The sequence below is a fragment of the Pongo pygmaeus genome, chromosome 11, assembly GCF_028885625.2.
Source record: "Pongo pygmaeus isolate AG05252 chromosome 11, NHGRI_mPonPyg2-v2.0_pri, whole genome shotgun sequence".
Classification (NCBI taxonomy): domain Eukaryota; kingdom Metazoa; phylum Chordata; class Mammalia; order Primates; family Hominidae; genus Pongo; species Pongo pygmaeus.
The window spans coordinates 39,889,433-39,916,456 of NC_072384.2; the positions used below are offsets into that span (position 1 = coordinate 39,889,433).

General features: G+C 34.2%; 1 protein-coding gene across 1 annotated transcript in view; it reads right to left on the reverse strand.

Moving 5' to 3' along the window:
- Window positions 1-27,024, reverse strand: part of LRP1B (LDL receptor related protein 1B) — a 1,896,287-nt gene that overhangs the window by 273,634 nt on the left and 1,595,629 nt on the right. The window contains exons 48-53 of the mRNA XM_054478394.2: window positions 21,862-21,975; window positions 21,468-21,617; window positions 12,457-12,579; window positions 10,224-10,343; window positions 5,238-5,366; window positions 2,127-2,249 (exon numbers count right to left, since the gene is read on the reverse strand). Of these exons, the coding sequence (XP_054334369.1) occupies window positions 2,127-2,249; window positions 5,238-5,366; window positions 10,224-10,343; window positions 12,457-12,579; window positions 21,468-21,617; window positions 21,862-21,975 (759 nt within the window). The remainder of the gene's footprint in view (window positions 1-2,126; window positions 2,250-5,237; window positions 5,367-10,223; window positions 10,344-12,456; window positions 12,580-21,467; window positions 21,618-21,861; window positions 21,976-27,024) is intronic.

Here is a 27,024-nt window from a genome sequence, read left to right on the forward strand (position 1 = left end):
GTATCCCAACACTCATTAACAGCAGCACCAATCACCAAGTCATCCAAGCTAGAAATTCCCTTTTATCCTCCATGTCCTACTGTAAATGAAGTCTGACACATTCTGTACTTTCCACTCCACCATTCCCAGCCTGGTTCAAAACCACGTCATTAATCATCAGAACTATCACAATAACCCCGTAACTAGTTTATTTCCCTCTATGGCTCCTTTGGTCCATGGCGGTATTTCTCCCACTCTGGTGAAAAAATATGGTTCCAAAACAAAAATGTGACTGTAACATTTCATTCTCTTGTTTCAAAATGTACACCGGCCTCTGAGAGACAAAATAATTAAATACAAATTCTCTAACACTTTATTTCAGCCTTTTTCAAATCTAACTTCAACTTTTTAAACGTCCACTTACCTAACAGAAGACTAACTGCTATTCCTCGACCATCTCAATTCACAGTCTTTGTAAACACATATAGAATTTACTGTTCCTGAAACTGCTCTAAGAACTTTACAAATATAAATTCATTTAATTCTCTGAACAGTCCTAACATTTAAGCCTTGTTATTAAACATATTTTACAGATGGAAAACTGAGGCCCAGGGAAGTGAAGTGACCTTTTCAAGGTCACATAGCTAGTAAGCGGAAGATCCAGGACTTGAACCCAGGCTCTCCAGCTCTGGAGTTCATGCTATTAACCGCCACACCATGCTCTCTAGCATTACATAGGATTTCCTCTTACTAACATTCCCTGCTTCTATTCTTTAGTGCCTCCCTCAAGAACGATTCTTCTCAGCTCTGATCTCATTGTGATTCTTGTTTCTATTTGACATAATATGTTATTGTACTATATTGAATTTCTGTTTTTTCCATTCATTTGTGACTTTTCCAAGTGGGGCCTCTCTGTCTCATTCACCTCTGTATCAACCAAATATAATGTCTAGCAGAGGGGAGATATTCAATCAGATATAACTCTGCTTCAGATTTATATCTTGTGTTATGATGTAGCCTTTAAAATATCACATCAGATGTATGACTTCATGCTGAAATAATCATAAAAACTGATATCCACTAATTTCAGTGAGATTCATATCAAAGGCTGAGGCTATAGACGCTGCACAGGGAGGACAAAGGCAGGCACTAAATCTGTTGCCTTCTATGAGCATATATAAAGTTCACAGCTTTTCATTACATATATTTATTCATGTCTATGCATTCAAATATTTTACGAAAACATTAAGTTCACATTAGAGTTAAACTTCAACTGAGCATTTTTCATATATTGATGCTATCATTAAAGTTGTATGTTGTATAGATATTATATATAACGTAGAAAAATATATGTAAAGGCAATATACATTTCAAGATAATAATATTAAATTTTATCCAATCATTGAATACATCAAAAGATAAAGGGTAGAAAAATATTAAGTATCCGGTTTTTCTGATAATTCTGAATTATGTTCTTTTTTTACTCAAATATTTGATTTGTCTATACAACTGAACAAGCCAGCCATATACTGTCTTCAAATTTCAAGTATTTCAAAATACATTAAACCAAAGACATTTTTTATTTTTATTTTTATTTATTTATTTATGTATTTATTTTGAGATGGAGTCCCACTCTGTCACCCAGGCTGGAGTGCAGTGGCATGATCTTGGCTCACTGCGACCTCTACTTCCCGGGTTCAAGAATTCTCCTGCCTCAGCCTCCCGAGTAGCTGGGATTACAGGCATGCGCCACCATGCCTAATTTTTGTATTTTTAGTAGAGATGGGGTTTCACCATGTTGGCCAGGCTGGTCTTGAAGTCCTGACCTCAGGTGATCCACCCGCCTCAGCCTCCCGAAGTGCTAGGACTACAGGCATGAGCCACCACACCCAGCCCAAAGACATTTTTATAAACATTTTCCAATATTACTGATGCAAGTATACTGCAAACAGGTATGATTTCCAAATAAATGTATTATACTAGAGCTTAAATAAGTTATATGTGCTGTGATTGTATATTACTGAATTCACTGGCTGTTGATGACACTAAGAAATGTGTTGCTTGTTGCTTTAGTTATTTATTTACATACTAATTTTGAAAGACTCTTAGCCTAGGAATCTCCTTCATGAAGTTTTAGATGTACTTACCACACTGTGGTGACTCATCAGAGCCATCTCCACAGTCGTCATCATGGTCACAAACAAATTGCTTGGGAATGCATACTTTATTATGGCACATGAAGGCATTTTCATCACATGTATTATTGGGAGCTAAGAAAGGCATCACAAAAAACAAAGTTAGATGAGCACATATGTTATCTTCTCCCATATTAGGAGCTTGGGGAATATATAAAATCATATCCAATAATTCATAGTTACTGAGAAAAAGAAAACTTTGCATAATATTCAATACATCAGATAAGCTAATAATTGCATATGTATTTATATTAGAATGTCTGAATATAAATACACATAATTCAAGGATTTAGTATTCATGAATTCAACTGTTCCAGAGTGACCCTGAATTCAAGCCATGTAGCAATTTTAAATTTGCTGAAGGATGAATTCAAATGTTCACATGTTAGAAAAAATATCTCAGCTAATAATATTCTAGGCTTTTTTCCTTTACTTATGCCTACAGTAATGCTGGTAAAGTAATAAAAATATTGATTCCTTGTGAAAAATAGACTGGTAAAGAACAATGCTAATGTTCATAAAGGAAGTGAAAAGAAAACTAAGAAGATTTAGAATGTTATTGTCTTTAAAAAAATAAAATAAAACTTTTTGGTGACTTCTAGAGTGGGGTTTCCAATTAGGTAAAGGTAAGATCTTTGATGTCATCAGCCCCGCCATAAGTACCACACAAATGAAATGGAATATTGACCCTTTCGGAATATTGATCCATGAAAGCAATGTTCCAACAAGTGGGAAAAATGGTTGATCCAAGTGATCAAAATTTCAGCAAAAATTCAAAAGAACATAACTAGTGCAGAGAAAGAAAAAATTAATACCATATGCATAGAATCATAAGAGGTTTGCAAGACTCATTTAAATATTTTCAGTAATCTTTGCTTATATTTAAAAGGTAAATGCTATGTAGGTCTCAAGGTTTGGGGTATTGCAAATAGCAATAATGTGCTATATGCTATTGTAGAATGCTGGAAAGAGAAAGGCTTTGCAGAAAGTGGCTGTGGCACTTATATTTGTATTCTCAAGGAAGCAATTTACCTTCTTGGTGCATCTGTTTCTTTATCTGTTTAATGGGGATAATAAAACGTATCTGATAAATTTCTTATAAGGACTAGATAATGTATGTGAAGCAGATTTGGCTCATCTTAAGTATTTAATAAATGTCTAGGTGCTCTTTAAACTCCTATTTATATAATAATTATTTTTGGCAGATTCCTCAAAACAGTTCACTACAATACTGTGGGAATTCAATAATGCAAATAACAGCAGCAGTTACAATAATTGATATGTAATGGGTACTTGAAAGACTTAGGTGCCTTCTATTTCCCAATTCCATGTCTTAATAAGCCCTTTTCTCTACATGAAACACCTTTCTCTTTCTTTGTCCCTCAAGACTCAGATAATATTATCACTTTTTCTTGAAGTCATCTCATGAGGCATTTTACATATTAGTAGGATATTTTACATAACATTTCTTTGTGATTGACATAGTATATTTTATATACATCACTTTAACACTTAAGATACAGGTATTATCATCATTCTTTCACATTGCCTATAGCCCCCTCTCCCCAGACTGCCCCAGGCTCCATGAACCAATAAATCTCTCCCTTTATCTCAAAAATTATTGACATAGTGTAGGTAACACATAAGGGTTTTTAAAATATAATCAGGCATAATTTACTTTTAACAAAGATTTTTTTAAAGCTGTATAGAAGCCACATAGAAGTAGCATGAACAATTGCCTATTGTAATCAGAGTAAAACTCTGATTTTACTAACTCCTCTTAACTTTGAACTGTATGCCAGCTTGGATAACTCAGGTGAATTACACCAATTCCAATACATGAATTAATCTCTAAAACACTGAGCAACAGCGACTTATTTGGTGTTAACACTTTCAGATCACTTGAGTACAATTTGCTGCATTTTAACAGAATTTACTTAATAGTACCCATGTGGTACAAAAGTGTTAATATGCCTCCCAGAGTGTTAACTTGCTACAATAGCAACAGCATACTGGGACCATCTGGATCCCTGAATTGATGCATAATCCTTTATTATGTAGCCCTCAGTGGCCCCACTGACCTTTACAGACACACATATCAGTTTCAAGATCAAAGTGAATTATTCTACAAAAATAGTATGAGTTCTGTGCAAATAGGTCTGCCTCGGAGTTTTCTTTTTTCTTTTCTGCTTTAACTATTCCTCACGTACATACCCCTGCACACACACACACACACACACACACACACACTTACATTATGGCTTCAAATACAATGCTTTAAAGATGTGAAGGCAGGCCATTGGAGAGATGACTGGCAGAATTCATTTTAACAAGCGGAGTTCGCAGCATTATTTCTGACAAATTGCTCAGCCCAAAAGATCCCCTATGTGACCTTGGGATCTGCATTCAAATATTCAGTCCCTTCATCCTCCTGATCATGCAAAGGAATTCATCTAAATTTTTACTGTTGAGTAATGCCCTGAAAATTTCCTGAGGTGACTTAGAGTCAGAAACTTAGTAAATTGTCTGACCTCCGAAGGTGCTCCTCTGATCCGTCAGCTTCATTCAGCTATATCCATACTATTTTTACATGACCGAAGGGTTAATACCCTATCCATAGGACTAATAGGTGTTTACTGACCTCCTGATCAGTAGTTATTTAGGATCAGAGAAGTCATTCACAGAGTTTCTGTAACAGACAATCTAAAAGCCTTCAGAAGGGATGGTGGTGGACGACAAAAAAGAGAAAGTACCAAACCTACTGCACTCGTACACATAAAGTGCAGTTACATTAGCTGAGAAGTGAAATGATAAATCTGTGTTTATCAAAATGGTTTTAAAATGGGTAATCCGACTGTGCATGTTTGAAACATTGAACAGTAGTTAAAGAGGTTGCAGAACTACTGTGATAACATCATCCCACCTGATTAAGTCCAATACTACCTATGGGCCCAGGAACTGGGAAAGCAATGAGAAATGTGCTATGGCAAATACTACAAAAACAAATAACAAAGGATGCTGTAACAGTTTGTTTTGACATGCAGCCCTGGCCAGTGTTCATACCGCAGCCTGCTGTGGAAAGCTCATCGCTTCCATCTGGACAGTCCCTTTCACCATCACAAAGCCAATGTCGGGGCACGCAGGCATGAGAGCCCTGGCAGCTGAACATGTCAGCAGCACAGGTTACGGCACCTGAAACACAAAAACATAATGCCATTAAGATCACTCTGTGTCCACTGGAAAATGTCTACCATTTACATTTTCTATAGCAAGGGGGGAAGCAGAAGAATGTTGCTTGTAAGGAGGCGATCGTAGTTATTGAGAATCATTAAACATCATTCTTCCCCCGTAGTCGTCTACACATTTTTATCTAAGAAGGCATTCTTTCCTAGCTATAATTGTTATATTTCTTAAAGCTACATGGTAGAAAATAATGTACTTTATCCTTGTAAAATGTGGCAAAGCATAGAAATGTCATAGAATTGTGAATACACTGAGATAACATTTCTAAAGGACTGAACTAGAAAAATAATAGTAATTGAAATAATGCCATTTTTATTGCTTAATATGTGCTAAGCACTTAACATATTAACTCATTTATTCCTTACGATAAGCCCAACCAATAGAACTATTATCAGTATCATTTTACAGAAAAGAAAACTGAGGCTCGGGGAAGTTGAAAAGCTTGCAGAAAGTCACAAGTTGCACACAATTCCGCGTGCTGAACTGGGAGTCCCCTAGATCCTAAGCACCCTCCGAATCCTAAGCACCATCTTTTAACCACTCATGTCATTACTATTACTCTCCATCTTATAATACCAAAAAGAATAAATGCATGCACGTTCCATTTTTTTCATGCATAATAATTGGAATCTATCTTTGCTCTATCACTGCAATGTTTCTTTAGTTGCATGATAATGTCTTTCAAAAAAATGCTTGTTGACTTGGACTATTAAGTACAAAGGGTTCCTCTTTCCTTCCCCTTATGATCATAGGGTAGCCATACGTCAAATGGCTCTCCCTCATGATATTTTCCTAGTCCCTGTGCAGTTATATACAGTGAATGTTTTGAATGTTTTTTTGTTTGTTTATAAAAGTACCTGAGTGAATCAGTAACATTACCCTAAATCTCTCTTTTTTTTTTTAATTTTACTTTCTTATGACCCAAAGTTGCCCAGAATAGATGCTAAAAAAGAAATTTGTTGAATTGTTGAAAATAGTATATTATGTCCAGGAAGAAAATATAAGTGACTAGATGAAAAATATTTGTTTCTAACAATTGAAAGCAGGAGCCAATGTGTTTTAACTGGATTATCATTTATCCTCTTACTTTTCAGCCAGAGTTGTTAGGAGCAGAAAATTCTTTCTGAAGTAATGTTTTCAATATGGTAAGGAGTGGGGTATCAAAATACAATCCTCTAAGGGTCCTTTTTTTTTTTTTTTTTTTGAGACGGAGTCTCGCTCTGTCGCCCAGGCTGGAGTGCGGTGGCGCGGTCTCGGCTCACTGCAAGCTCCGCCTCCTGGGTTCACGCCATTCTCCCGCCTCAGCCTCCGGAGTAGCTGGGACTGCAGGCGCCCGCCACCACGCCCGGCTAATTTTTTGTATTTTTAGTAGAGACAGGGTTTCACCCTGTTAGCCAGAATGGTCTCAATCTCCTGACCTCGTGATCCGCCCGCCTCGGTCTCCCAAAGTGCTGGGATTACAGGCGTGAGCCACCACGCCCAGCCCCTCTAGGGGTCTTTTGCAACGTAAACATACCTGTCCTTGACATATACCTTAGCCTGGAGGAAAGGATGAAGAGTGGATGTTGACAAATCCCCCCGGTAATCTAGACTTGCTTATTTAACTGAGGATCTATTTAATAGAAAGGAGTTTAACATGTTATGTAATACTGGAAGAAGTTAGAAAATAATCTATTAAATAAATGTACTTTCATTTAAAAATTATTTTGTTTGCTAACTAGTATGTCTTTAGTACTTTCTATAATAAAATTCTCTTTCCACAGAAAATATTTTTATATTATTCCTCCTTATCTATCCTTTTTAAGCTTGCCATGAAACCATAAAGTGTCCTTTTTATTATTATATTATCAATTCAATGCTTTGTATAACATTTTTACTTTTTAGCTTGAGATGTTTTTAACTGCATTTTTTTCTCTTAAGGAAGTTTTGATAAATGTAAAATTTCTTGTCTACTGCCATATTATCACTTTAATTTGTTCTCAAGGCAGTCATAATAGAAAGAGCCCTGATTTGGCAGTGGAGAAATCTAATTCTGTATGACCTTGATGGAGACTAGTGTCTGAATTACCCTATCTTTAAAATGATGGGTATGACTAGATAATTACTGAGATATCTCCAGCTATAAAATGGCATAAGGCTCTTTGCAGCTAATTTTCTGGCTCCCTTGATAGTATTCAACAGATTTTGTGTTAAGAACATGCCAAAACATCATAGTCAATTGGGAAGAAAATGGGCCAAAGAAAAAATTCATGACTTTATTTCATAGTTGCCACTGCCATCTGGAGACATATTGCCTTCCTCGGGGAAAAGAACCCCTAGGGAGAAGAAAGACAAGTTGATAAATTCCACTAGATCCATCTTGCACACCCACTCGGATAATAATATTTGATTGATAAGAGTCACTATCCTACTAATATCTTGGTACCTGAATTCTGCTCATACCTCTGTCATAGTTAATTATCTGAGTGACCTCAGGAAAATTTATTAATTTCTGTGAGTTTCTCCTCTTTCCATCTCGCAAAAGATGGAAATAAACTAGACCATGGTTTTCAAAATGGGACCCTTAATATTCCAAATCAGAATCACTATGTACATATCAATAAAGAATGTGTGTACATCCTGCATCAGAATATTTTGAATCGGAAATTGGGAAACTACATTTTTAACACACTTCCGAGAAGGATCTTTTGTACTCCAAAGGTTGAAAACAAGTGAGATAAATTATTTATAAAGTTATTTTCCTGTTCTAAAATATGAGGTTCAGTTCATTGACTGATGATTGGTCTAAAGCACTATTTTCTTTATGTGTCTCAAGATTGGTAGGTAGTACATAAAATACAGCTCATAATTAAAGTAAATAAGCTCAGTATTTTGATTGCAGGTAAATATGTCCATTTTCTTATTAGTCTTTAATAAAAAAGCATTATTAGGACACTGACAATACTTTGACAAAGAAAGGAGGCAGGAGAAATAAAATCAGAAAAACCTCATAAATACAGTATACATTGGTTATGTTAGATGATCATACTAGGTATGTAGGTATGTAAGTACAAATCTTTTTGTATCCAATTAATAGGTAAGGAATAACAAAATAAGGAATAAAATGAAGTGGTCTGTGATCACACAGCTTGAAAATGCAGATGTGGGAGAAGTCAACTCTACATGACTTTAGAGACTTTGCCCCTATAATATTGTGTCCACTCAGAAAGCACAGTGTTATCAATGGGGCCATTTAGTGTAGAGTTTAACAAAAGTCAAAAGTAAGATAATTTTAGAGATTGAAACCGTGCTCATCCTATTGTAAATAGGTAATTCTTTTATTAAATTTATTTTAAAAAGTAGTAGCAAATTAAATTTATTTTAAAAAGTAGTAGCAAATTTATTTTAAAAAGTAGTAGCAAATTCTTTTATTAAATTTATTTTAAAAAGTAGTAGCAAATAAATAAATTTATTTATTTTAAAATAAATTTAAATTTATTTTAAAAAGTAGTAGCCATTTAGTGTAGAGTTTAACAAAAGTCAAAAGTAAGATAATTTTAGAGATTGAAACCGTGCTCATGCTATTGTAAATAGGTAATTCTTTTATTAAATTTATTTTAAAAAGTAATAGCAAAGAGAAACAGACTGACAGTCATCTAATTGATTACTGACTTTTTTCTTTCACACCTTTTTGATAGTGATCTTTCTATATTTGTCTGTTGTATAACTGTAAATGGTTTCAGCTGTGTAAATAAAAAGTAGATTTTGAGTGACTTAAATACAAGAAAATAAATTGCCTACTTTCAAGAATATCTCCAATTTCATATTATTTACAGAGAACTTCAGTTTAGCTTGAATACTATAAAATACTACCTTTCTCTATATGTTTGTGACAGAAATAGCAGTCCACAACCCCTGAAATTTAAAAGAAGTGTTAAGTATACTAAAATCTATACATACACCTTATTCTATGACTTGGGTCCTTCTCTTCCTAAAAGAGGATGATTACAGCTGCCACCAAAGGCTGATGTAATGAGTAAAGAATATATAGCTACAGGTACAAATGCATATACAGAAATAGATTAGATAGACAACCAATAGACATCTATAAAAATAGTGAAATTCTTGGCCGGTAAGAACAAATTTTAAAGACTAGCTTGTTTCCTTCTTTCACCCCTTAGGAAATTCAGTGAATAATTCTATTTAACTATTTGTTAAATATTTGTGAATATTAAAAAGCAATTATACTGGACTTGTAGTTGACATACAGTAGTTAAGTATAGCTATTTGACACTAATACCTCTAATCTTATAAAGCTACATTTCAAAGTGCATTTTAATATCATATAAAATAGCCACATTCCTTTACTTCTTATTTAAAACAAATCAGCAATAAGGGCGAATATAACACACACATATGCACATAAACAGCACGTGTGGCTTGTGGCAGTATAAATTAGTATGCTAATTTTGGAGGGTAACTTGGTGGTATATAGGAAGCATAATGAAAAATAAGTTTGATTATTTGACCCTGTAATCTCAATCATTGATATTTGCTTCAGAGAAGTCACCGAAAGCTAGAAATAAAATGTACAAATAAATTTGTTGTGGCAATATTAAGGAAAAATACCAAATATTGAATAACAGTTTATGTATAAAAATAATAGAATAATGGATTGTCATGCAAATAATAAAAACAGCTACCTAGAAAGATACACATAAATTTTATGTTAATTTTAATAAATTAGCAAATTTTGTGTATGCTCTAAAATGATAGAGCATATATAACGCTTAAAAACTGATTGAGGACAGAAGACACACAACTTACCACAAATACTATCACTTTCATCTAACCCATCCCCACAATCATCTTCTCCATCACAAATCCAATGCTTAGAAATACATTTTTGTGCAGAACAAGCAAATTGGTTCCAAGAGCAAGAAGAATCTAGAAAACAAACAAAAGGAAAAAAAAAAAATAGTTTGAGACCGTCTTACAACAGATCCGACAGTGAGAAGATTCTTTCTTAGACTCTGCTAAAATCAACTATCCTATAATAAAAGAAGCCAACTTCTTCTTTTCTATGACAATTCTATAAAATTTGGGCATCAGCTTGCATATTCCCTCTGTGTTTCCAGGTGATACAACCACGATTTCTTCAACACGATTCTTATAAGGCTTGCCTTTGAGGTAGTCCTAATGCGGTCACTCTACTCCAGGTATATTTGTCTGTCATTATTATTTTTTGAATGTGTAATGCATAGATATAAAATATATATTTCTGGTACAGTCTAGTCATACTTTTAAACTTTAAATCTATCTTTGAGCCAAGAGAAAACACTTACATCCTAAGTAAGGTAATAGTATGGTGGACTAATCAGCAGATATGTTTGTTTTTAAAGGTGGGTGACTAAGGAGGTTATAGCTTGAAGACAACCCGACAGTTTTGTACGTAGCAACTGTGCTGATGTTTTTGTGTTGCTTCCTTGGAAACACTTGGGTTTGTTATACTTGACTAATAACACCTAAATTAATTGGCATAGTGGCTGGCTTTTTTATTATTAGATTATATTTTTATTATAATAACACACTCCATTTATTTCCAAAGCCAATTTTGTTATTGCTCTCCTCCATTCCCAGCCTCCCCTTCTACCCAGTATATTTGTTACTAGAAAACATTCAAAAGTAAAATCCTTCTAAATTAAGGTGTTCAAAATATAAACTCTTGTAAAAATAGCAATTCTACTTTTGATTTCATAAACAATTGCAAAACTTTGCATTTTCATTTAAAATGCTTAATTAGATGACCTGTGAAACAGAGAACATTAGAAAACTGAAGTTTGGAAAAAATAAAATTAAAGAAGATATGATCAGATAATGGCCACTGTTCAGAAATTATGAATCCACATACAGTATTTTGGAAGTTCTCTGCTAGTCTTGTTCAAAATCTGGCTCTAATGTAAAGACATGTGGCATCTCAGTAAAACAAAATGCACCTTCGCGTTTCATGATGACATTTACTTTTAGGAGAGTTTGACATTTCACAGAAAATCCATTTTTAATCTTTTTTCCACTCTATCTATTCACCACAGTGTATGTTATTTGTGCTAAACGTAAATAATGAATATACACCTTGTTTTCCTGCTGGAAATTTCTTTGATTTGCAAATCACAAAATCCATACATTTTAGAAAATAAATGTAAAAATGCTTTCTTAGTTTGACAATGTAACATGAAATAAAGTGTACACACACAGAAATTAGGAGGTAGAAGATGAAAGGCAAAAGTTTAAAGAAATAGAAGTTTATGTATATTATTGAGAGCTATACATGTAATTAGTACAAAATTTCAGGATAATAATATTCAGTCAGCTCTCCACATCTGTGCCTTTAATATCCATGGATTCAACAAACTACACATCAGAAGTATTTGAAAAAATAAAATTAAATAATAATACAAGAATAAAATATAATAGAAATAAAAACAATACAATGAAACAATAATTGACATCATATTTACATTGTATTAGGCATTATAAGTAATCAAGAGGTTATTTAAAATGTACAGGAGGATGTGCATAGGTTACATGCAACTACTAGGCTGCTTTATATAAGGGACTTGAGCATCCATGGATTTTGGTGTCCACAGGGTGTTAGACCCAATCCCCCATGCAGATACCAATAATAGGCAGGGGAAATATAACAAGTAGCATGTGTCAAATCCTTATTTTTTATAGCAGAAAGCAAATACATTAGGTACCACCTAAAGTCAGTAAATTAAGCAAAGGTATAACTTTATCATATCTATATTATAAACTGATGGAAGTAATTATTCAACAAAAACAGAGGTTAAAAGAAAAGTCTAGGACCAAAGAGTGTTAGTCTTCATTATAAGCTCTTTTGTTTTAATTTTAATCTTTACCATTTTTGTATTATTTAATAAAAATGAAAATTAATGTTAAAATCAGCTGACAATATTTTGTATAAAATTCCTACATAAGAGAATGCTAACATATAAGTAAGAGTAAGGTTAACAAAACTAAGCTAAATACAATGTCTCACCACAGTGGAATTCATCCAGTCCATCCTCACAATCTTTCTGACCATCGCATATCCAGGTATTCAAAATGCATCTTCCACTAGGACAACTAAAATAATTTTCTTCACATTTGTGTTTGTTTTGAACTGTGATAAAATATAGAATGTAATGTCAAACAATTTAATTTTAGACTTCTGAAATATAGGTAGATAAATCATTAATACTCCCTAAACTGAAAGAGATAAATAACAAGTAAACTTAAAAATAGCTAAGATTTTCTCCTAAAGAATGTCAAGGTTATGAAAATAAAGGAAAGATTCAGAAACTGTCCCAGAACAGGGACCCAGGAGACATGATAATCAAATCCAATCCAGGATTGAGTCCTAGAACAGAAAGATTATAGTAATGTAAAATCGGTTTAAATTATAACAGAGTAGCACTTAGTTAATAAACATAAAATAAAGTTAAAAAATAGATATGACTCTAAATTGAGTGAGCCTAAGGCCAAAGAATAATATTTGAGTGGAAAATACTCTTAATTCCGTATTCATAGCACAAAATAATAAAATTAATACATTGGTGTCTCTTTCCTGGAAAAGTGTGAATGTAGTGTTTCTATGGCCCTCTATTTGGAGTATTCCTTAACAGGATTTAAACAATTATTCTGTATTTTAAGGAAGAATAAACGAGTTACACTGGCAAATCTAAAATTATTATACCTTTCAGAATTATCATAAAAAAGTACCTGTATGTAAAATTATTTTGTAAATTATATATATATTTTAAATTATGGAGTATTATCATTATTTTAACCTTCAAGAGTACATATAGAACACTATATTTATTTATTTATTTATTTTTTATTTATTTTTTATTTTTTATTTTTTTGGTTGAGATGGAGTTTCACTCTGTCACCCAGACTGGAGTGCAGTGGCACAATCTTGGCTCACTACAAACTCCGTCTCCCAGGTTCAAGTGATTCTCCTGCCTCAGATTCCTGAGTAGCTAGGACTATAGGCATGTGCCACCATGCCCGGCTAATTTTTGTATTTTTAATAGAGACGAGGTTTTACCATATTGGTCAGGCTGGTCTTGAACTTCTGACCTCATGATCCTCCATCCTCGGCCTCCCAAAGTGCTGGGATTACAGGTGTGAGCCACTGTGCCCAGCCTATATTTATCTTTTAACTGGGTGTCATCTGTTCCATTGCTCCTTCAGGTTTACATGATTTTAGACGTTTGATCTATAGCCAAGCAGGAAGTAAACCCTAGTGTATATATCCCAATCACACTATAATGGTCTATTATGACTGTTTTAAGATAACAAAAATTGTAGGCATTTTATTTTTTATATGTTGACTTTGTAGATATAATTAAAGATGAAAATATATTTTTTGAGTGAATTCAGCATTAAACCAAAACATTTTGGGATGCTCAGGATGTTTCCTGGATCTAACCTAAAGTATTTAGGCTGACCCATTGCTGGCTTCCTGTCTGTCTGTCCACCTGCCTCATAAGCCTGCATGCATGTCCCTTTCTTTCTTACCCAATATAAAAGTTGTGATTCTCTATTAGTGTTGAAAGTTAATTTTAAGATAACTTATTAATACTAGAAAGAGATGGAGATCACAAAAAAGAAAAATAAAATATTAGTTTAATTAATATCTATCATATGCTGACCTCAAGATAATTTCAAAATTAATTACAGTCATACTGAGGTAAAGAATGTGTTGTTGTAAACAGAAAATTAAGAATCTTGGTGCCAGTTTCGTTGAGCAGTGGTTTATAGTTCTCCTTGAAGAGGTCCTTCACATCCCTTGTAAGTTGGATTCCTAGGTATTTTATCCTCTTTGTAACAACTGTGAATGGGAGTTCACTCATGATTTGGCTCTCTGTTTGTCTGTTATTGGTGTATAAGAATGCTTGTGATTTTTGCACATTGATTTTGTATCCTGAGACTTTGCTTGAAGTTGCTTATCAGCTTAAGGAGATTTTGGGCTGAGACAATGGGGTTTTCTAAATATACAATCATGTCATCTGCAAACACGGATAATTTGACTTCCTCTTTTCCTAATTTCTTTCCTTTATTTCTTTCTCTTGCCTGATTGCCCTGGCCAGAAGTAAAAGTGACACAAATAAATAGAAGAACAGTCCATGCTTGTGCATAGGAAGAATCAATATCATAAAACTGGCCATGCTGCCCAAGGTAATTTATAGATGCAATGCCATCCCCATCAAGCTACCAATGACTTTCTTCACAGAACTGGAAAAAACTACTTTAAAGTCCATATGGAATCAAAATAGAGCCCACATTGCCAAGACAATTCTAAGCAAAAAGAGCAAAGCTGGAAGCATCACACTACCTGACTTCAAACTATGCTACAAGGCCACAGTAACCAAAACAGCATGATACTGGTAACAAAACAGAGATATAGACTAATGGAACAGAACAGAGGCCTCAGAAATAACACTACACGTCTACAACAATCTGATCTTTGACAAACCTAACAAAAACAAGAAATGGGGAAAGGATTCTCTATTTAATAAATGGTGCTGGGAAAATTGGCTAGCCATATGTAGAAAGCTGAAACTGGATCCCTTCCTTACACCTTATACAAAAATTAATTCAAGATGGATTAAAGACTTAAATGTTAGACCTAAAACCATAAAAACCCTAGGAGAAAACCTCGGCAATACCATTCAGGACATAGGCATGGGCAAGCACTTCATGACTAAAACACCAAAAGCAATGGCAACAAAAGCCAAAATAGACAAATGGGATCTAATTAAACTAAAGAGATTCTGCACAGCAAAAGAAACTACCATCAGAGTGAACAGGCAACCTACAGAATGGGAGAAAATGTTTGCAATCTACCCATCTGACAAAGGGCTAATATCCAGAATCTACAAAGAACTCAAACAAATTTCCAAGAAAAAAATCAAACAACTCCATCAAAAAGTGGACAAAGGATATAAACAGACACTTCTCAAAAGAAGACATTTATGCAGCCAACAGACACATGAAAAAAATGCTCATCATCCACTGGTCATCAGAGAAATGCAAATCAAAACCTCAATCAGATACCATCTCACACCAGTTAGAGTGGCGATCATTAAAAAGTCAGGAAACAACAGGTGTTGGAGAGGATGTGGAAAAATAGGAATGCTTTTACACTGTTGGTGGGAGTGTTCAACCACTGTGGAAGACAGTGTGGTGATTCCTCAAGGATCTAGAAGTAGAAATACCATTTGACCCAGCAATCCCACTACTGAGTATATACCCAAAGGATTATAAATCATGCAGCTATAAAGACACATGCACATGTATGTTTATTGTGGCACTATTCACAATAGCAAAGACTTGGAACCAACTCAAATGTCCATCAGTGATAGACTGGATTAAGAAAATGTAGCACATATACACAATGGAATACTATGCAGCCATAAAAAATGATGAGTTCATGTCCTTTGTAAGGACATGGATAAAGCTAGAAACCATCATTCTGAGCAAACTATCGCAAGGACAGAAAACCAAACACTGCATGTTCTCACTCATAGGTGGAAATTGAACAATGAGAACACTTGGACACAGGGCAGGGAACATCACACACTGGGGTCTGTTGTGGGGTTGGGGGATGAGGGAGGAATAGCATTAGGAGAAATCCCTAATGTAGATGGCGAGTTGATGGGTGCAGCAAACCAACAAGGCACATGTATACATATGTAACAAACCTGCACATTGTGCACGTGTACCCTAGAACTTAAAGTATAATTTTTTTTTGGTGCCAGTTTCATGAGTCTAAAGTAATAAGTGTCTATATTTCTTTTAAATATTTTATATAATTAATTTTTTTTAATGTGAAAGACCTGCAGTGAGCTACAGTCAAATGCTCTAGAATTTAGGATATGGATAGCAAGAATACTCAACAAAACCCAAAAGAAGGTTTCAATCTAACACTAAGAAAACAGAAAAAAAAAAAAAGAAAATTCAGGATTTGAAAGACAACATAGCAGTATTAAGAAAGAACTAAACAGAACTTTTGGAACTAAAAAAAATCACTACAGAAATTCAAAATACAATTGAAAGCCTTAACAATAGACTAGACCAAGCAGAAGAAAGAATTCCAAAGCTTTAAGACTGGTCCTTCATATTAATTTTTTTTCAAAAATAAAGAAAAAAGAATTTTAGAAAATGAACAAAGCTTTTGAGAAATATAGGATCATGAAAAGTGACAAAATCTATGACTTATTGAGATTCATGAGAGAGAAGAGAAAGTATGCAACTTAGAAAACATGTTTGATGGTATAATTCATGAAAATATCCCCAATCTTGCTAGAGAAATCAACAGACAGATTCAAGATAGCCAGAGATCTCCTGCAAGATACTGAACAAGACAATCATCCCCAAGGCACAGCACATGGTCATTGGGCTATCCAACATCAACACAAAAGAAGTTTGAAGGCAGCTACAAAAATGGGCCATATCACCTATAAAGTGAAACCTAGCAGACTAACAACAGACTTCTCAGCAGAAACTTTAAAATCCAGAAGAGATTGGGGACCTATTTTTAGCATTCTTAAGGAAAATAAATGCCAGTTAAGAATTTTATATTCCACCATACTAACCTCCATAAATAAAGGAGAAAAAAAGTCTTTCCCAGACAAGCAATTGTTAAAGGACTAGATCACCACCAGATCAGTGCTAGAAGAGAGCCTAAGGGGGTTCTTTGAATGGAAATGAAAGAATGATACTACCGCAATAGAACACATAAGCACACAGCCCATGAACCCTATAAAGCAACTACACAAATGACACTAAAAATCACCTAGCTAACAACACTACAACAAGAACAAAATCTCACATACCAATATTAACCTTGAATGTAAATGGCCTTAAAAGACATGGAGTTGTAAACTGGATAAAAAAGCAAAACCTATCCTTCTGCCATCTTCAAGAGACCTATCTGACGTAATGACACCCATAGGCTCAAAGAAAAGGATGGAGAAACATCTATCATGCAAATGGAAAACAAAAAAGAGCAGTGTTTGCTATTCTTATATCAGATAAAACAGACTTTAAAACAACAGCAGTAGAAAAAAAATAAAGAAGAGCACCTAGATTCATAAAACTAGTACTTCCAGACCTACAAAACAACTTGATAGCCACAATAACAGTAGCGTAATTCAATACCCCAGTGACATCATTCGGTCAATGAGGCAGAAAACTAACAAGGAAATTCTGAATGTAATTCAACACTTGACCAATTGGACCTAATAGACATCCACAAAACACTCCAGACTACCGTAGCATATACATTCTTCTCATCTGTACACAAAATATACTCTAAAGTTAACCACGTGTGGTCATAAAACAAGTCTCAATAAATTTTTTAAAAATACCAAATTCTCAGGCCTCAATGAAATAAAAATAGAAAAAATAGAAATCAATAACCAGAGGAATACTCAAAACCACAAAATATGGAAACTAAAACTTGCTCTGAATGAATTTTGGGTAAACAATGAACTTAAAGCAGATAACAAATGATTATTTGAGATAAATGAAAGCAGAGACACAACATACCAAAACCTCTGAGATGGGGCAAAAGCAGTGTTAAAAGGAAGGTTTATAGTACTAAATGTCTACATCAAAAAGATAGAAAGAGCTCAAATAACAATCTGACTACACCTAAACGAACCAAGGAAAGAAAAAACTAATCCCAAAGCCAACAGAAGAAAAAAACTAAAATCAGAGCAGAACAAAATAAAATGAGACCCCAAAAAACTATACAAGGATCAATGAAATGAAATACTGGTTCTTTTAAAGGATAGACAATGTTGATGGACCGCTTGTTAGATTAAAAAAAAAAAAGAGAGAAGACTAAAATAAGCACAATCAGAAACGACAAAGGCAATATAACAACTGATCCCACAAAATATCATCGGAAACTATTGTGAACACCTGTATGCATACATACTATAAAATCTAGAGAAAATGAATAAATTTCTGGAAAGGCACAATCTCCCAAAATTGAGTAAGGAAGACATTGAAAACATGAATAGATCAATGAGTTCTAAAACTGAATCAGTAATAAAAAATATACAAATTTTAAAAAGCCCTGGAACAGATACATTCACAGCCAAATTCTACCAGATGTACAAAGAAGAGCTGATACCAATGCTGCTGAAACTGTTCCAAATAATTAAGGAGGTGAGATTTCTCCCTAACTCATTATATGAAATCAGAATCATCCTAATACCAAAATCTGACAAAGACACAACAGCCACCACAGCAAAACTACAGACCAATATCCCTAATGAACATAGGAACAAAAACCTTTAACAAAATACTAGCAAACCAAATCCAGCGGCACATCAAAAATCTAATTTACAATGGGCAAGTAGGCTTTATTCCTGGGATTCCAGGTTGGTGCAACATATGCAAATCAATAAGTATGATTCACTACATAAACAGAATTAGGAACAAAACCCATGTGATCATCTCAATAGACACAGAAAAAGCATTCAATAAAATCCAATATCCCTTCATGATAACAATCCTCGACAAACTAGTCATGGAAAGAACAATAAGAGCCATCTGTGACAAACCCAAAGCCAACCTCAAACTGAAGGTGCAAAAGCTGGAATTACTCCTCCTGAGAACTGGAACAAGACAAGGCTGCTTACTCTCACCACTCCTTTTCAACATACTATAGGAAATCTTAGCCAGAGCAATCAGTCTAGAGAAAGAAATAAAAGGCATGCAAACAGAAAAATAGGAAATCAAACTATTTCTCTTCGCTGACATCATAAATGTACACCTAAAGATTCTGCAAAAAAGGCCCCTAGATCTCATAATCAAGTTTAGTGAAGATGCAAAATTAATGTATAAAAATCAGTAGCATTACCATACACAAATAAAGTTCAAGCTGAGGGCTAAATAAAAAACACAATCCCACTTACCATATGCAAAAAAACTAAACTGGACTCCTACCTCTTATCAAATACAAAAATTAAGTCAAAGAAGTTTGAAGACTTAAATGTATGATCTCAAACTATAAAAATACTAGCAGAAATCCTAAGAAATGCTTTTCTGGACACAGTCCTAGGAAAAGAATGTATGACTAAGTCCTCAAAAGCAGTTGCAACAAAAACAGAAATTGACAAGTGGGACTTCATTAAACTAAAGAGCTTCTGCACAACAACAACAAAAATCTATCAACAGAGTAAACAGGTACCCTGGGAGAAAATATTTTCCAACTATGTATTTGGCAAAGAACAAATATCCAGAATCTATAAGGAATTTAAATAAATCAATAAGAAATAAAAAAAACAAATAACCCCATTAAAAATAGGTCGAGTATAGAAACAGACACTTCTCAAAAGAAGACATAAAAGTGGCCAACAAACACATAAAAAAGTGCTCAATATCACTAATCATGAGAGAAATGAAAATCAAAACCACGAGGTACCATCTCATAGTAGTCAGAATGCCTTTTGTTTAAAAAGTCAAAAAATGAGATGGTGAGGTTGTGGAGAAAAAGAAACACTTATACACTGTTGATAGGAATGTAAATTAGTTCAGCCCCTGTGAAAAGTAGTTTGGAGATTTCTCAAAAACTAAAAGTAGAACTATGATTTAACCCAATCTCATCGCATACTCAAAGGAAAATAAAGATACATGCACTCATATATGTTTATTGAAATACTAATCACAATAGCAAATATATTAAATTAATGTAGATGTCCATCAGTGGTGGACTGGATAAAGAATATATGGTACACTTACACCATGGAATTCTATGCAGTCATAAAAAAGTGAAATCATGTCCTTTGCAGTAACACGAATGCAGCTAGAGAGCATTAGCCTAAGTAAATCAACGCAAGAACAGAAAACCAAATATCACATGTTCCCAGTTATAAGTGGGAGCTAAACATTGAGTACACAAAGAAGTAAATATGGAATAATAGATACTGGGGGCTCCAAAAGGGGAGAGGGAGGAAGGAGGCAAAGGGCTGAAAAACTATTGGGTACCATGTTCACTAAATGGGTGACAGGATCAATACAAGCCCAAACCTCAGCATCACGCAATATACCCAAGTAATAAGGCTATACATGTCCACTCTGAGTGTAAAATAAAAATTTAAACAATTATATACATGATAAAAGAACCATCACGAATTTAGAAATAATAAATGTATCATCTACTAAAAAATCGGATTTTCATAGTAGATTGTGTGTGTATAAACTTCTGTGTAAAATACTTATGAATATAATTGCTTAAAATTGTTTAAAAATTATTATATATCAGCTAAACATGAAAAACATGGGTGTAGCAGCAGGGTGGAGAGAGGCAAACCAGTATGAGACAAAATTTAATAGTGTCCTACATAGAATCTCTACTTCCAGTTATACATAGTTCTTTTTATAATTTTTTTTTAAATTTCATGTCCTCAAATAGAAAGAAACAGTCAAGAACTTTGCTGGAAGGCATTCTTCTAAGAATGTAGATGACAGTTTTCAGGGCTTATGTATGTAAAGATGGTTAACAGTCAGATATAAATAAACCTGTCTTAACCTGATTCAATAATGATTGTAACTATTACTCAAATTACTATGCCAAAGGATTTTGTAAACTGCATTAAACATTGCTGTACAATAACACTGAGTAAAGCCAGTTGTCAGAAACATTGTTTCTCTTCTTTTATGAAGTTATTTCTAGGCATGTGATAATTCTGTTGAAGGATTATAAATTACAAATTTGAAAGACTTAATCACCAATTTTGAAAGGATTAATAACTAAACATAAAAAATTGATCCAAATTTAGGATGGTTTCTTGAATATCATTTTGTAACTCACTTAAAAAGATCAAGCGGTATGTTTAGAACAGGTTCATTACATTTTAGTCTGTGCCATTTAAATTTTAATGTCAATAATTGATATTAAGAGTAAAAATTTAAAAATTCACTCTATACAACTAAGTAGCCTCAAAATCTCCAAGGCAAAGCCTGTGTTTTTCTAAAATCTAGTATTACCTGGGCACTTTAATTCATCTGAATAGTCTCCACAGTCATTAGACCCGTCGCATATCCAGGTTGGCAGAACACACAGTGAGGTAGAATTACATCTTATGAATCCTGTGGTTTTCACTCCAAGTTTATAGAAATGTGTGCAGTCTGTGTTATCTAGAAGAAGGTAAACAAAAAAATGAAAAAGTACCTCATTTGCAAAGATTATGAGCCTTCTATGTAGGTCATAGAGATGAGAAAAGTTAACTTCATTTGAGGAAATAGATATGTAATTATCCCACACAACAGGGGTTAATTACATACCAATTTTGGACAAAGTTCAGTAAAATCTTGCACAGTGTTCAATGCAATGCCAAAAGTGCCCAAGTATAAACAGACAAAAGGTAGTGGAATATCTTACTGCAGTTCTTTTCATCTGAAGCATCTGCACAATCTATGTTCTGGTTGCATCGTGCTGATCTTGGAATACAAGTCCCATCTGCACAGCGGAACTCAACCGTGGCACAGGTTGAAACTAGAAAAACAGGTACATAAACAAATGGAAAGATGGGACAGAATGACTCCTTGCTTTTGCATTTTGAATATTTCAATTACTGTATATAATTTTGTTTGATTTTGCTTTTGTAACTCTGGGAAGCCAAACCTGACCCCTGAACCCCACCTTCAAGTGTGGGTTAGATGCTTCTTATATGTCTTCCCCTATCACACAATTCTTCTCTCTGTTGTGGTATTTAGCATATTGCATTGCAGCTGCCTGTTTAAGTACCTGAAGTCTCACTAACTAAATGTAAGTTCCATGAGAGCAGGGACTATGCTGTGTTCATATCATATTGCTGTGGTAATATCACCCTAGCACTGAGCCAAAAAAAAAAAGAATGTTGCTGGAAATTCTCTCTTTCCACCTTCAACATTCCAAGGTTATGACAGTAGGCAAATGCCTGATTAAATACCTACTGGGAAATCCCAACCTGGTTGCCAAGAAGTGAAGCATTTCCTGCTGTAATAGAGAGAGACAGAGATAGAAACAGGAACGAAGAGATGGGCAGGGGGGAGCCACCGAACACTGGCTTTGTTTCTCAGAGGGAACAACTTACCACTACTAGAAAGTCATCTATGCTACCTCATACTCTGTTACATGGCCATATCATCATTAATATTTAATATAAGAAATAGGATGCCTCATGCCAAGGAACATATACATGTGTCATTCCTTATTATTGTTATAAAAGTCATCCAATTCTCTGCTCTACTTAAATGAAAATTAGATTCAATATGCTATGTCATTATACACATTTTGTATAAAGTATCTTATTTTTAATCATATATTCCTTTCTAAGTTGCTTACCCATTCATAGTCATATAATGGTTTCCAGTAAAATGCTGTGGATGGATACATGACATGCTATGTATGTTAAATTAACTTAGGTGATATTTCTATTCCAAACTCAAATTTCTACAAGTTGATTACATTAAAGGTCAACCTGAAGGGCTCTTTGATTATGCCACTGTTACCAGTGTTGGTATTTTAAAGAGCCTGTTTAATTATAAATAGAAATTATATCAATCACAAATGGTTAAAATGCTATTTTAAAATATGCAGATTTTACTCAAGGGTGTGTATGTCATTTGTATTTCATAATGTACGGTTCTTATTATATTGAATTGTATCTCAAAATTGCATACTTATCTGTTTAAATGATGATTAGAATAAATGTTTTATTTACAATTTGCAATTATAATTGCTTCACTTTTTTATTAAAAATGATATTACAACATGTGAAACAGATAATCTATTGTAAGTAGAGATAAATACATTGTTCCAAAACAGAAAAAATAGTTTTTTTATTTTATTTCTATAAGAGCAAAACCTCTTTTATATTCCTTTGTGTTATATTTCATATTCTATTTTTTCAATAGAAATAGTGAAAGCAATATATGACATAAATATAATCATGTCAATCATTTACCTTTTGTTTTTGGCTTCACCGTCTACTAGCAGTTTCTTACTTTGTTCCAAAAGATTGCTTATAATCTCTTTTTAGAAGACAGATTGCATTTCTCTGTTTAATAACATTTTAGGTAGTTATGATATTCCTAAGTAAGCCTATAATGGTTCATCTCGTAACGCACTTGAGTTTCTATCTGCTTGAAGTTAGAGTTTAGGATGCCAGGAAGATACTAATAGGGACACTTGCAACTCATTTCACCATCACCATCTGCCTCCAATCTCCCAAAGAGAATCCTCTGTCTGAGTGAAAAGTACTGGCAGAGACAATGAAGAGGCAAATGTAGGGAATGGCATTTCAGACAGTCAAGAAAACTGGAAATTCAGCGGTTTCACAGTAATAAGGTTTTAAAAACCAATACTGGTAGTTCTGAGGTAACAGAGAAAGTAAAGGATAACTTGGGAGAAGAGTGGAAGGACATGTGGGACAAACGGAACACAGTCTTAGATTGAGTTCTGGAAACAAGAAAGAAATAGAGGACCTCGAACTACATGAAAATAAATTTTAACTTTGAAGTTCAGAAGAGTGGTTAGAAAGTAGTAATTAAAAAAAAACCTGTATTAAAAAGCATAAGGAAATAGATAAAGGAAGAAGTTCGCAGGATAGAACAAAGAGTAGAAGATTTGCAGGATGTATTTATTTTTTTCTCCTATTTTCCAAAATAACAATGGGGCTAATGAGTCTTTGGGAGGGGGACAAGGATGGGCTCAGAGTGTGTAAGAGGTGCAAGTAGGAAGAGATTGTCCCTTTGTACCTGATCCTGTCTCCACATCTTACATTATTTGGTATAGGGTTTAAGAACCACCAGAGTTAGACAGGGTGACGAAAGTTGTGGCAGAATTTTGTAAGCAGTAGGAGCAAGGTGATCGTGGGGATTAATATCGCCTTCATTAACAGGCAAGAAAGGAGAATCCTGTGGGGAAAAAAAAATCTACAGAAATAGTAGGAACTTCATTAAATAAGTAAAAACATCTCTTGCCAAAACCTCTTTCTCTCTGTTGCTTCAACTATATTTCTTCTTCACTTCGTTTTGGTCAGTTAAGTATTGAAATTTGTTTCATCCATACAGTGATTTTTGGGGAAGAAAGATACTGAAATCTCTCATTTGTCAAGTGAATATGAAAGTTTTCTGACAATATTTCCTCGGGCTAAGAGTCCTGATAAAGAGAGAAAATAAAATAATATGGTCCAAATAAAGATAAGCCAAGGGAGAGGTACTACACTTTTCCCTCCAGGTAGTCCGAAAGAAAAAGTAAGCCTATGAAACATGAGTGAAAACACCCTACAGCCACAGCAGGAATAGCAATGAGGCACTACAAAGGAAGATCTGTCAGGGATTGTGGATCAAAAGTAGCAGCAAGAGAGAAAGTAAAACCACTCTCTCTAATATACTTTAATTTTACTATTTCTTCCACTTTCTTTTTAGCATGTCAGCTAAAATATTTAATGAGATTTGAAAGATTTAAAAATCAATGGCCTTTCTGTGGTTCTTAGGATGTTTCTTATAAATAACCGAAGTCAATTCTCTCTTCCAACATCCCTTACCCAACCTGTAGCAAAGGGAAGCTGAAAAGGGGGGGGGGGGGAAGCATTAAGTTTGCTCTCATATCTCCCTTTCATTTACTTTCAAACAACATCTTTTATTTAATTATTTAATTCACCCCTTAGGTTCTAAGGGTGCACAAATCTAGAAGGAATGCCGATTTCTTCTCCAGCTATGTTTATCCTTTTCGTTTAGCTTGTTGTTTATGGAATCTTTCAAAGGTTTGCTATGAACTTAGGAAAAAACAAATGCCAGTTTCCTCTCCTTTAGGGAGCATCAGAACTGCTAGCTCCCAGTCTACCTAAAAGTACTTCCGTAGCCCAAGGAATTTCATGTACTTCCCAAAGGGAGCAGTTTGTACTCATCTCAACAGGGAAGGAAGCATATCATGCACTCTCCCTGAATATATTCACTCGACCTGCCATGCAACCAGAAGAGGAGTACAAAATGAGAAACTTATGAACAATTCCTCATCTCTCCACCTCCAGATGGCCTGACGTCTAAAGCTGTCAGTCATGAAAGGGCCTCTATAAAGGGGCAGTAAATTTAAAAAATGATGAAGATTTGGCATATTTCTTTTCCCCAAAAAGAGAAGAAACCAAAAGCAATTCATTGCAACACCCTCTCTACTCTGTAAACAGACTCTCTGCTCTTGTGAAATTTAAAAAAAAGTAATAATTACTACTGACATCTGAATTCAGCAAAGTATAATAGTACTTCAGATAATTTACAGATGGCTCCACCATAGTCTCTTACCACAGTCTATCAAAATATCCCTGTATATACTGACTTCCAATTGTATCATTTTATCATTTATATTTTGATTAAAAAGTGATAGGTGATTTGCACGTCTGCATATATGTACAAAAAAGCACTGCATCTCTACATTGCACTGACAATAGAAAGAGAGAAGGGGTAACTGGAAGAAAGGGCTTGGAAAGAGACCTCTTTTCCATTCTCCCTGAGCCATTATCTATGCCTTTTCCTTTATCATCTTTTTGTACTATAAGGGAGATAGTTGGTGGAAACACACTTGCATAATATAAGTCTTTATCAGACAGCCTGGCTTATGGGTTATGGACCCAGGGAAGTCTTCCTTCTATAGCTTGAAAGGTACTCTACAAGGACACTATGTTAATAAACTTAAAATGAGAGAAAAATCAAAACGAAAAGATTCAATTAAGAGTAATCTTTCATCCAAATAGCTACCCATTTGTTTATCCTAAAGGAGCTGGTCCATTGAATTAAATTCACTAGTTTCTGTTAAGTAATAAAGCATATGATTGTGTTTCCATGAGCAATTTTAGTTTCAAATGTCCTGCATTCAGTGTGACCAGCTTTAAGGCATAAGTTTTGCTTGTTTATTTTTAAGACATCCAACTGTTATAATTTTACCATAAAAGAAAGTTTAAGGGAGAAGCTTCATTCGCAAAGGCACTGTTCTGTGCCCAAGAGTATGACTGAGATAGTTATAACACAGGAATCAAGAGTTTAGACTAAAAAATAGGAAATATCTATTTGAGTTATTTTATTGTTATTCAGCAGCTGGTATTGATATCATTAGGCAGAATAAAATCTATTTATATTTTAGAAGACGTACTGCTTCAACCAGCCACATAAGAATTTAATAAACACCTACCATATATGAGGTATTATATTTCATAAACCCAAACACACTAATTTATTTACCACTTTTGAAAATATACTTTCATTTCTGGAGAAAACTCATAGTAACATATCATCTTCCCACAGTTTCTTTTGATGAATCTTGCCTTAAAATCTATTTTCTGTATTTATTGCTCAGTTCCTGCACATTCTTTCTTGATAGCTTTACCTTTAACCTGGCTTAATGCCTATGTTATATTTTCCTCTCCTGCTTACAAATAATTGACAGAACATATCTATTTCTAGGTCTTCTCATTTCTTTTCCTCCTTTCTTCCAAATGCTAATTTATTTCTCTCTGCTTACTTCCAGTGTCTGACTATATTTTACCTTTTTAAATCTTTTATGGGT